The sequence below is a fragment of the Centruroides vittatus genome, unplaced genomic scaffold (genome assembly GCF_030686945.1).
Source record: "Centruroides vittatus isolate TY-2023 unplaced genomic scaffold, ASM3068694v2 contig_18, whole genome shotgun sequence".
In the NCBI taxonomy this organism is placed as follows: Eukaryota; Metazoa; Arthropoda; class Arachnida; order Scorpiones; family Buthidae; genus Centruroides; species Centruroides vittatus.
This window is the reverse complement of record NW_027121101.1, coordinates 3,520,121-3,532,057: the sequence shown is the minus strand read 5'-3', so window position 1 is coordinate 3,532,057 and position 11,937 is coordinate 3,520,121. Positions and strand designations below refer to the sequence as shown.

Sequence of the window (11,937 nt, the reverse complement as noted above, 5' to 3'; positions counted from 1 at the left end):
TAAAAAAAAACTTTTTTTGCCCAGCCAGCATTAGATGGTACCATATAGTGATTGGATGTGTGTTAGTCTCTTTGCTGAGAACGCCGTGGATGATATTGTGACGTCGTCACAGTGCCGGGCTACAATTTTTAATAATATTTTTAATTTATTTGATTTAAAATTTATGCTCTCCACATCAAATTAATACTGTAGTGTTTTGCCCCTGTACATCATACTTTTCATTTAACAATAGAATCGTGGCGGTCATCTATTAACTGCTTTCATGGAAAACGTTTTGAATTGAAATAACATCCGTTTTGCGTCTGAAGTTCTTATATAGTTAATCGGGTCCTGTCCTCCGGGCGGGCCATAAGGTTTTTATATCTGGTCTCGGATTTCATCTATCTAACTCTATTCTCGAGATTGAAGAAAGACAGACGGACGGACAGATAGAAGAACGAAATTTATGAGTCTACAATTTTTTAAAATTACAGCCCAATAAAATTCTTTCTTTCTTCTAACACCTTTCCTTTCTGTTTTTGTTTGCAACAGTCGATTTTATTGGATTCTTACTTATCTGCGGAAAGAATCACGAAAAGAGAACTGTTTCTTCAAGATCAAATGATTCGTCGAATAATTCGTATTATTTCATTTCGTTTATAAAATGATTTAAGTTAATGACGTGAGAAAGGGCAAAATTTAAAAGTAAAAAATTCGAATTTCAGTCTTGTCTGAATAGTAGTCGCGCAAAATTTCTTTTAATAGTTTCAAAAGTTAGATAATGTTTACAGCCTTAACGCTAGTTATAAACTGTGCTAATTTAAAACCTAAATAACTCACTAACTTGAAAAGATCGGTGGCCTTTATTTGTAACCAAGAGAAAGAAATGATTTACTTTCAGTTAATGATTCCCAAAATATAATTTTATCTCTTATCCGTTAATTAAAACAAACGTTCCAATTTGAAAAAACAATACTTCGAGTCTTATTTAAGTTAACGGTTACTTACGAAAATTTAAAGTAAGCGATCTAAAACAATATTGAATGTTATCGCGGCATAAATTATCACTATATATTTCTGCGAATATGCTGTATCAATATTATATGGAACAGGGCCCAAAGTGGATCCTGGGGCACTCCTCTATTACTCTTTTACTTTATGTTACTTAATAAAGAGTAGAAAATTTATTATGTATTCCGACTGTATAAATTCTGACTGTAGAAGTACTTTAATTTTAAAAATAATAATTGCTCCACGAATTGAAGTATTTTGTTTAAAACCGTATTGACTTGACGGCCGGTTTGCCGAGCTGTCACGGTGGGGACTCAGTATCGAATACGGATGGGTCCTAAAATCCCCAGGAATTTTTCAGGGGTGGTATATCGGTTCCTATCCCTCACCACAAGAGCTTTGGCAACATAGTTGAGAGTTCGAGCGAAAGCGATGAATTTTTTAAGGACGTAGACAGTTACTCAAGTGTCGAGGACGGTTATGCCACTGACAGGATTATGGAAGAGGAAGTTGAGAGTTGTAACAATGCTCAAATAGAAGAAAATGACGAGATAATCAATAGTGAGCTTCGGCAATAGAAAATTCGTATGAGGAGAAGAGCGTGAGTGATTTTCTTGTTTGTTTAACTTCTTTTCAATCCATCGAGTTATCACATCTTCGACAAGAAAAAGAAAACGATTCCAATGACGAAGTCGAAAACACTTCAAAATTTTCTAAATATGAATTAGACAAATAAATTATTATTATTATTACATTAAAAATTCCATTTTAAACGTAATTATAAATAAATGTTGGATCAATCTCTACTTTTGTAGTTATTTTTCCAAATCATGTTTTAATAAGTAATTTATTATACAGTGAAATATTTGCAAAAATTAATTGTGGCATTTTCAACTACAAATTTCATAAAATTTATTTACAAGATTCACAATAATTTGTTGCAGACACTTCCAAGTTCCACCATAAAAACATAAATTTAACACCTCACATTAAGTATATAAATAATTCATCTACAAAATGTGTCCTCAAATCATCAATTATGATTTATTTAAATATGTTTACTATTTTTTATTTCAATGTATGTAGTAAAAATATAAAATTAATATTTAAAAAATCCAGTAACGAGTCGCTTGACTCTCCCGGCAACATTTAAAACTGCGTGGTGTTATGTGTTAAAAGTTTTTAAAATAAAATATCATAATACAATTATTATAGTGTCAAAAAGCTTACTTTCGAGGGTAGGGATGGGTTTTATATATATATAAAACTGTAAATGCTAATAACGAGTAAAATCGTCATTAAGTTAGACCCTACTCGAGATATGACACACGACCCCTCATTATCTGTATATTAGGGAATTGATGATGTTAACGTACACATTAGGCGTTTTGAAGCGCGCGCTTTGGTAACGCGCGTTTTAAAGAACCAAGGGTTCCACATAGGTATACACATTCAAACGCCCGCTTCTGGCCAAAGCGCGCGTTTCGCGGGCATCAGCCGCGCGCTTTGAGATACATGAGCCACCATTTCGTTGTACTGTACATTCGATAGCGCGCTTTCGGGACGTTGGCCGAAATGGAGAACGATCATTTCGATACTGATCTATTTATTGATGAAATCCAAGAGAGACCAGCCATTTGGGACATGGAGACCACTTGGGAGATTTTATAGACATTCTAAAATAATTAAAAAACTTGGGTTGATGATGTCTTAGTTTTGGATACAACGTCACAAACATTCCATGCATCAGTCTATCTCGTAATATTGGATGCGCCCAAAATTCTCTTTGCCTCTGCCGTCGTCTTTTATAGCGACGATAGAGGAGCCACGCACAAACAATCACTTCCACGTTCATTTCGAAACTGAGCCAGTGCACACGCCCCACTAAATGGTCGTCGAACGCAGAGCTAAACGCGCGGTATGTACGCTGCTAACGCGCGTTTAGCGCAACGCCCAACGCGTACACAGCCTAAAAGTCGATGGAGCGGGGATACTCCATCGACCTTTATCATCATCAATTCCCTAATATACAAACCTTCCTGCAGAAATTCATAAATTTTCGACAAAAGGCACAGGAGTTACGAGAGAATAAAATCGTGCCCCCACAATGTGGGACCGGATTTTGTATGTACATGCAAAATAACACCCGATTTTTTTAATTTCGCGACATTACAAGGTGCCCTAAGTCCAAAAATGTAAAAATCTTGGGCCCCGACTAACTATATACGAACTTCCGATGCAAACCGGAAGTCACGTTATTTCAATTCAAAAATTTTCCCTGAAAGGTGTTTAATGACCGGCACGACTCTATTGTTAAAGGAAAAGTTTGATGTACAGGGGCAAGCCACTACAAATTTGAGATGGAGAGCATATTATATTTTAAATGAAATAAATTTAAAATGGCATACAGAAACATAGCTGGCTAGACTTGGCACTTTTTCGCCTACCTAGGCCCTTGTGTCAAAAAACCCCAAATCCAACCAACCTACTGTGATTACCAAGAAATGCTTAATTATAGGAGTCTTAACTCTTATAATTATTTCTCAAGTGGTAAAGTAGGTGAAATTTTAATTAATAAATTGTCACAAAACATTGTCCCCTTAAGACAAATGCAGAGCCATTACAAACACTGCAAAAGTTCTGTATGGACTTGTCTTACGATGGCAAAGTTATTTATCTAGCTGGATGTACTGTACGTACTGGTGCAAAAAGTTTATAAAAGCTCAAAGCTCCAATGAACGTTACGATAAGGAAGTATCAAGAAAAAAATCCATATCTGTATGGAGATGCTCATTTTTCTAGCGTTATCTATTATATCGCAGATTACAGCGTTTACAGTAATTTAATAATTTCAGATTTATAAATTTTCAAGTCCCAAAAACTGATTTTCAAGTCTGTAGATGAAATCATAAAAAGCTGTCAAATAAGATCAAGTGTTTGTTCTACTCTTGCCCGAAAATCTCACAGAGTCGAGACTCGAATCACCGTCGTAGTTACAGAATTAGCAACAGACATACTGTTTTGTTTGGTCTTATTCGATTATGGCAACGATATGCTGCTTGGAGTTTGGGAAGAAATTGAATTCAGACGGGATGCCTGTCGTATCCCCAAGTGATGCTCACATCGAACAAAAATTAACTGTTAAAGTAAAACTTGGTGTTTCACTATAAATTACAGAATCGGTTGAGGCATTGAATCTTCTGATTAAAATTTTGCGCGTTTTCACAGTCGAGAGATTGTATGGGGCACGGGGGTAGAGCGAATTCTTTTTATTAACAAAACGTCTTAAATACTTTTAAGGTTTTAACCCTAATAAATTATGGGTAAGAACCCCAAGCTTTCCCCTCTCCACGGCCCTGCTTTCAGTTATAAAATCTCCAATTACTGTATATAGAGAAGAATTTAAGTCATATTTTTGTTATTCGTTCAGTTTACTTAATATAAATATATAATTTTTATAATATTGATCTAATTTAAAAAAAAAAAAACAAATTTAAAATGTCAATAATTATAATTGTGTAATTCTTAACAGAATTAATCTATACATTAATCAGTGTGTTCTTACATCTCTGATTAATGTAAATCGTTATAAAAAGCTAGTTCCTTTTAACTAATTTTAAACACTAAAAATTTAATTTTTTTTTGTTATAAAAGACATTTTAAATTTCAAAAATATATTTTTATAAGAATAGATAATTGCCTTATAATTACAAAAGAGAAGAAAAATACAATTGTTAGTTTTTATTAATATAAAATTTGGTCAGGTTGTCAATTATTTCTATAGCTTAAAGAGATTTTTCACTCACACTGAATTTCGTTTAATAATGGATTCAAATATAGGATTTGGTAAAACTTGTTTAAAATAGTTGGAAAAATCTTTACATCAATGAAGATTGTACACCACATCAAAGTATAAAACTAGATTAGAATTAGTACATGACAGTCAATAAATTTCATTACATTTACTTTAAGATTAGACTATTAACAAGGTTTTATAAATAAATTCTTCTTTGAAGAATGCATTTGTCTTTTGGAAAATTTTAAAATATACAGTATATAATAAATTAATCTATCATTAAAAAAAAAAAAAACTGTAGCTATTGGAAAACTGATTACTGCATGAATAAAACTATTCAAAGCAAAAAACTTTTTAAAGTCAAAATTAACAGAAAGTTGTTATACTTCATTCTCTGTGAAGGAACTATTGTATTTCAATGAAATTTAAGAAAGTGGCCAAACTATTTTTATAATTAAATAACTGGAGGAGTTTATTATGTAAATAATAAAAATAATTTCAAAATATAATACAAACTAAACAAAATAATAATAAAACAATTTTTTTACTTTAAAACATAAATCTTAAATTGAACCAAAAATCTAACTTACTAAATTTACTTTTTCAGATATCCAGTATAAAATGAATCAAGATCTTTGATAGAAATGTCTGCCTTAATTATAATTTATAAGCAATATAAGAAAATCCATTTGTCACAAGATGTATAACAACTCAATTTGCATGGATATTCTTTACATTTGCAGTAAACTTTTTGATAATGTCATGGATTTGTCATTTACTCTGATCATAGTACTAAGAAATTTATCAAAATACAGTTTTTGATTATTGAAATTACCTTTTTAGTTAGTTATCTTTTTACCAATACTCGTTGTACACAATTTGATTTGTAATAACTGTTTTATGAATTTTTTAAATTCAATCTTTACAAAATTAATATTGCTTTCTTTGTAATTTATAACACTGTTTACACACCACTAAATACCTTTGTTTCTACAATTAAAATATATTCTCACATATTCACTTTGTATGAAAATTGCATCCTAACAGTTAAATATTTATGACATTTTTTTTATTTCTAAAAACAAATTTGAAAAAATAAGATTCTTTAATTAAATTAACAACAATAAAACAAAAGCAAAACAGTATTGAGTTGTATAAATTACTGGAATGTAATGAACATACAAAACACAACGAATATGTATTTAATCAACCATTTTCGTTCATGCACGAACAAGTGACTTAAAGGATATAATAGTTCATTAACATTAGAAAATAAATTGAAACTATACCATGCAAATAATAAGCAGACAAACATTTCAATCAAAAAGTTGATATAGATGCATATTTTATACTGTTATTACTGTAAAAAGTTGTTATTTTATATAAATGAAGTAATGCATATCATATTATACTAACTTTGAACAATTGAAATAACTTATAAAACAAACAAAGAATGTATTATGGCCTGAATGTAATTCATTGAAATACATTGTAACAAATGAAAACTATTTCACGCAAAATATATACAATATGGTATAAATCTATGTACACTAACGTATCACAAGCAAACATTCAAGTTTTGATCAAAGAAGAAGTCTTTTACTCATCCTGTAAGTCAGAATTGTCTCTAGAACGATAATTCCGTTTTGAATTTTTTGCACTTTTAAATTTTCGGAAGGTCCAAGTTGTTGGTTCTGTTGTTTCGTTCAAATTATTAACATTATCACCATTGTCTAATTTTTCTTCACCCATATTACAAGAAGGAGAAACAGTTTGTGAAGTATTAAAGGAAGTTGAAGATAAACATGTATTTGTAACAACAGTTTCTGCACCATTTACAATACCATTCACGTCTTCATTTTCCTCCGATATATGCTGCAGAACAACAGTTGAAGAACTTGCTACCTCTGTATTGTTTGTATGTTTAGCTTGTTTAGCTGGTTTTGATTTAGCTACATATCTTTTCTGATTTTCTGTATTGTCGTCAGAATCCGAACTAGGTTCACTATAAAGTGATCTTCGTAATATTTTGGTTCGTTTCAGCTGTAAAGCTTTCCTTCTTTCTTTATTTTGCATATTGTTCTGACACTGAAGAACTGAATTTAATATTTTCCTTGCACTATTTAGACTACGAAGCTCGTGATCTGAATCTAGAGATAAATTATTACTTGACGAATGTTCCGACAATTTTTTTCTTTTTAAACGCTTTTTTGTAAGTTTTAGAGTTGTTTTCACTACTCTAAGAAGCTGTTCGTGTCTTTTCTGAGCAATAAGTTCAGATATTCTATCTGAATTTGTCTCTTCTGAATCTTTATTTTCATCTTTCTTTTCTTCATTTTTATTTGCATTTTGCAAACTCTGCAAATTAGCTTCTACTCTACTAGTAAGAGCATAAATATAGGAACGTGTCTGAGGACTTAAGCTTCCACTGCTTTTCGGAGATTCTTGAATGGATTCATCTCCTGATGACGAAGATGATGATGGAAATGTTGGCAAGGAAGAAACAGAGCCATCTGATTGTATTTCAAAACTTAAATTTGGCAAATCTGAATTAGTACTAGAATTATCAGAATCAGTGGTCCAGCCTTCTATATCTCTTTGAACCTTTAAAAGAAAAAATAAGTTTTTGAATTAAGAAATATATAATAAATTCTTTCGAATCAATACAAATATATTCCTAAACTTAAAATCTCCATTTGGAAAAACTGCATATATTCATGTTAATTGTTAAACAATTATAAAGTATTATATAAGTTTACTGTTACAATTATTACAAACAGGTGACTAAATGGCCATAAATATAAAGACTATCATTATTGGATGGAAATAATTGGCAAATAGTAGATGTATACTCAAAAGTTATCAGAGGAAATTGATCTATAGCTTTAGATATTCTTTAATCTTACTCTAAATAAAATGATGCTTTTGAATTGATAATAATTGGATATTATTGTTTCAAATGTTTAATCTATTCAGAATATTGTGAGGGCCAGGATGATGAGATTTGATTTGAACACTTTATTCGTTTTCATCTACCACTCCTAAAAAAAAAAACAAATTTTAGAAAATTTAGGGTTAGTTCAAAAAGAAGAAAACAACCGACAAATTCACTCATGAAAAAACAAATTGATCATAAAAACTCCGTTCCCATGAAAATATTTCCTTGTAGAAGATACTGTTAACTGTTGTGTCAAATGATTGTGTCATTTAATCTATCATTAGTCCAGAGAGACCATCACCCCTGACGTATGTGGGGAAATCTCAAGAAGGGAGCCCCCAAATAAAAGGCAGAGCGATGACACATCTCGGAGAGAGGAGTACTAACATTAGTTTAGTGTGTGCACATTTTTGGATTATCGCCTCCCGCCTCCAACTTCTCCCAAAGTGATCCCACGTCAACTTCTCCCACTTCGGACAGATCAACATATCTTCACCAAACTCTCTTCACTTCGACTTATCCAGAAGTCAACAAACTTACGTTCTCCGTCAAGACTGCCGAGAACTTTCTGCTAACATTGGAAGACTACTGAAATCAACCTTTATTCCGAGGTATTTATTCTACTCACAAAGATATGCAAGCTCTCTCTCGAGTTCTTTCCGTGAATGTTGAATATTGTTAATAATTCCTCCAAATACCTAATGGATCCTTAGATTCCGAGAGATATGCATCTCAATAACTATTAGACTGATAGAGGAATTTACCCCTCAAGTCCAGGACAAGAAAAGGTGTTCTCTGTAAAGTATGGGTAAATACAGATACTAATAAATGGGTATATTAATATTAATTAACTTGCTAGTGTGCTTTTCTTCCTGCGGAACCCTATCTCCTCCATTCCGAACCCGGAAGCCTCAATGAGATCGCCTGCGCTTAATCGGTCACCTTTTTGTTATTTTTGTTTGTATCCTAGAGATACCTTTGTCAAGACGAGGTCACTGTATCATCTACGATTCCGACCCTTTGGTCACGGGGTTACTCATCGACCCCACCGAAGACGCGTATCTATCTGCAGATAAATCAATAGATTGGTGTCAGATCCTGACATGAGATAAGATCTAATGATCCTCATCTCAACAATCCTTTACTGCTTGACTTGAAGCCATCCTTTAGACAAGCGAGATCGGACACCAAGGTCTTGTATTGATTAAGAGGTAGGGAAGTAAAGCACTTTTAAATATCCTACCCCCGACTAATCTCACAATATGATTAATCTAGTTTTACATTTCCTTTAGTTTCTTCTGATAACTTTGCATATTTTATATTTTAAATGTTCTTCATTTGCAATATAGTTTCTAAAATTTTAATTTGCAATCATTCATAGTCTAATAATATTTACTACCAGTATTATAGATAAAATCCAAGTACTATTTTCCTGAATAAAATTAACTTTTATAACAAACACTGACAGATTATGAAATACATTATTTACAGAATAAAGTATTGTACTTACTTAAATTCTTTATTCTGCTTATTAGCTATAACATATCTTAAATATTAGAATACAAAAATTTATATTATTTACCAATGAATCAAAAAATGCCATCATTCGAGGATCTTCCTGTATTGATTTATGGCTGTAATCGTGAGTCATTAACTGTCCACTTTCCAAAACTAAACTAATATATTCTTCTGGACTATAAACTCTTCTCATACCATCTTTGACTCCATTTATGCATCCAGTACCTCCAGGTAATGGAAAGGTACTCCAAAGCTATAAAACAAAAAATTAATATATATCAAAATTGAAAATATATTCAAATTTTATCTGCATAGTAGCAGAATTGACATATATTATTTTTAGTTTAAATAATTATTTTCTTCTAATTAAATTTTTTTTAACATGAAATCACTCTTCAGTTTCTTCAATAATAAAAATAGCAAAAACTAACTCTTTATTTATAGAAGTCACTTCTAAAAATCATGACTAGCATTCCAAAAACAAATTTTTTTATTTTCAGATCTAACCATTCAAACAGAATCCCTACAAATCCATTCAAAATCATTTGAATATAACCAGAGTTTCATAATTTTAGAATTTTTTAATACTTTTTGGCTTTATGCAAAATATAACATTACAATATTTTTAAGCCTTTAAAAAAGTAAAAAAAAAATTAATATAAATAAAGTACTTTGAAGGAGCATCCACATCTATGTGAAACTCAGCATTATGTAATTTATTTACATATCTAAACCATAACATAATGTCATAACAATAAAAATTTTGTCATATAACTGTCAACTTTCACACCTGGGAGTAAATCATTTGTTAAGTTCTCAGCAGTAAAAGCAATGCTTTCTCATAACCTTCCAACCTATTGTCTGGATTTCATCAGTTAAATGTAGAAAAGAAGTCAGTAGTAGGGTTGTCACATTCCAAGTTTAGGCAGTCGCTGCCTAGTTCTTCCCAATGTAAGAAGTCGTAAGCTGATCCCTAAGGATAGTCATCATCAGTGCCTCTAATGTGTTAGTCCATTTAGGACCTCCTATATTACCTTTACCTTCCTTACCTTGCCCATTCTCCGTACAAAGACTCCTCCAGCAACAGATATCAACTATCCCACTAATGAATATTGTCAAATCTCTGTCACAAGATATTACCTATTTCCAAATCGTTCTGATCATCAAACTGTCTGCACAACAACCCTACTACTGAAGAAGTCAGTAGTAGGGTTGTCACATTCCAACTGCAAACTTTCGCAGTTGGAATGTGACAACTGAAAAATCCATCAAGTATTTATCTCTACACACGATCCAATGTAAACTCTCTCTCTCTCGTGTCTACTCCATTAAATAGGTCAGTTAATCTAATATTACGATATATGTATCCTGTAACCTAGTTTTTGTGATTATTAAACAGTTATTTGTTGTTAATCCTAGAGTCCGAATGCAGTACTTCTGTTGTACTGTCTCTCTGTCCTCCATCTGGAATCTGATCGCCCATGCACATGACTGCTCACATGACCTATGTTCCAATACCAAATCAACACACCGTCTTGGCTTCCGTATCAATACGACATGGTGGTGTCAGTCCTGACGTGGCACTAAAGAGGTGCCGACCCTCCAGTCACATATGGATCTGATGTGGCACGTTCTGTTCACTTGTTAAACAGCATGGATCTGAAGATTATTAATGTTTTCAAGAAAGATTAAAGTATTTTACATGAGACTTCTATAAGAAGTAAGGTATTAATTTTAACTATTTTTTAATATAATTTATGTTCTGTATTTTTTTGATATCTAGTACAATATTTCCAAATACAGACACACTCCAGATTATGTACATAATGTGTATCAAATAGTAGTTGTATCATGAACTGCTATTTCCCATACATATTTTTCATTTAAAGTTTTACCTCATGAAAAGTTTTTGAGAATGACCAATAAGATTTCACACCCCAGCAATCTGCAGAGGATGCCCTTGTTAAATTGCTTGATACTCTACAGCAAGGAAAGAAGAGATTGATGTCTCTGTTAATATTTCTAGATATCAAAGTCTAAATGCATTTGACAATGCATGATGTACCTCAATTTTATAATTTATCAGAGATACCAAAGCACTACAGAATATTTTCTACTTGCTCAAGCATTTCTTAAAAGACAGAACACCTAAGCTTGAATTGGGTTTTGTTAAATGAAAGCTGCTCCCTAAACAAAGGCTATCCTCAAGGCTCAGTATCTGGACTCCTACTCTAGATTGTTACTATAAATGACTTGCTAATTATTAATAAATTATCAAACTGTTTCTGTTTGTTTGTTATAAGTCAGATATATCATTCAAAAAATAATTATTGACAATTTGTCAAATTTTCTTAAAATCCAGACAGTTTTGGTCTTCACCCTGACATGACAGAAAAACAGGACAGGTGGCAACACTTGGAATCATATCAGTGGAGACAGCTAAGTTGGATCATGATAGGGATAGAAATATATGACAGTTGTATCTGCAGTTTGTTTTATCATGAGATGGTCATAACCTGAAGTATACCTCTATATGCAAAAGTTATTCAAATTTCAGAATTGATTTATTTATATTGTGCTTAAAAAGATTACAAATAAGATGCCTCTATTGACATTCTTAAGCATTCTTGAGAATATTTCTGAGTAAAAAATGATCAGCTTGTAAGTATTAATATTTAATATGCTACTTCTTTAA

The 11,937-nt window shown here is 31.8% G+C and overlaps 1 protein-coding gene across 1 annotated transcript in view; it reads right to left on the bottom strand.

The window, feature by feature from the left end:
• Positions 1-4,716: 4,716 nt before the first annotated feature.
• Positions 4,717-11,937, bottom strand: part of LOC136969567 (DDB1- and CUL4-associated factor 5-like) — a 50,389-nt gene continuing 43,168 nt past the window's right edge. Inside the window, exons 9-10 of the mRNA XM_067263785.1 lie at positions 9,307-9,495; positions 4,717-7,390 (exon numbers count right to left, since the gene is read on the bottom strand). Coding sequence (XP_067119886.1) covers positions 6,386-7,390; positions 9,307-9,495 — 1,194 coding nt within the window. The 3' untranslated portion in view covers positions 4,717-6,385. The remainder of the gene's footprint in view (positions 7,391-9,306; positions 9,496-11,937) is intronic.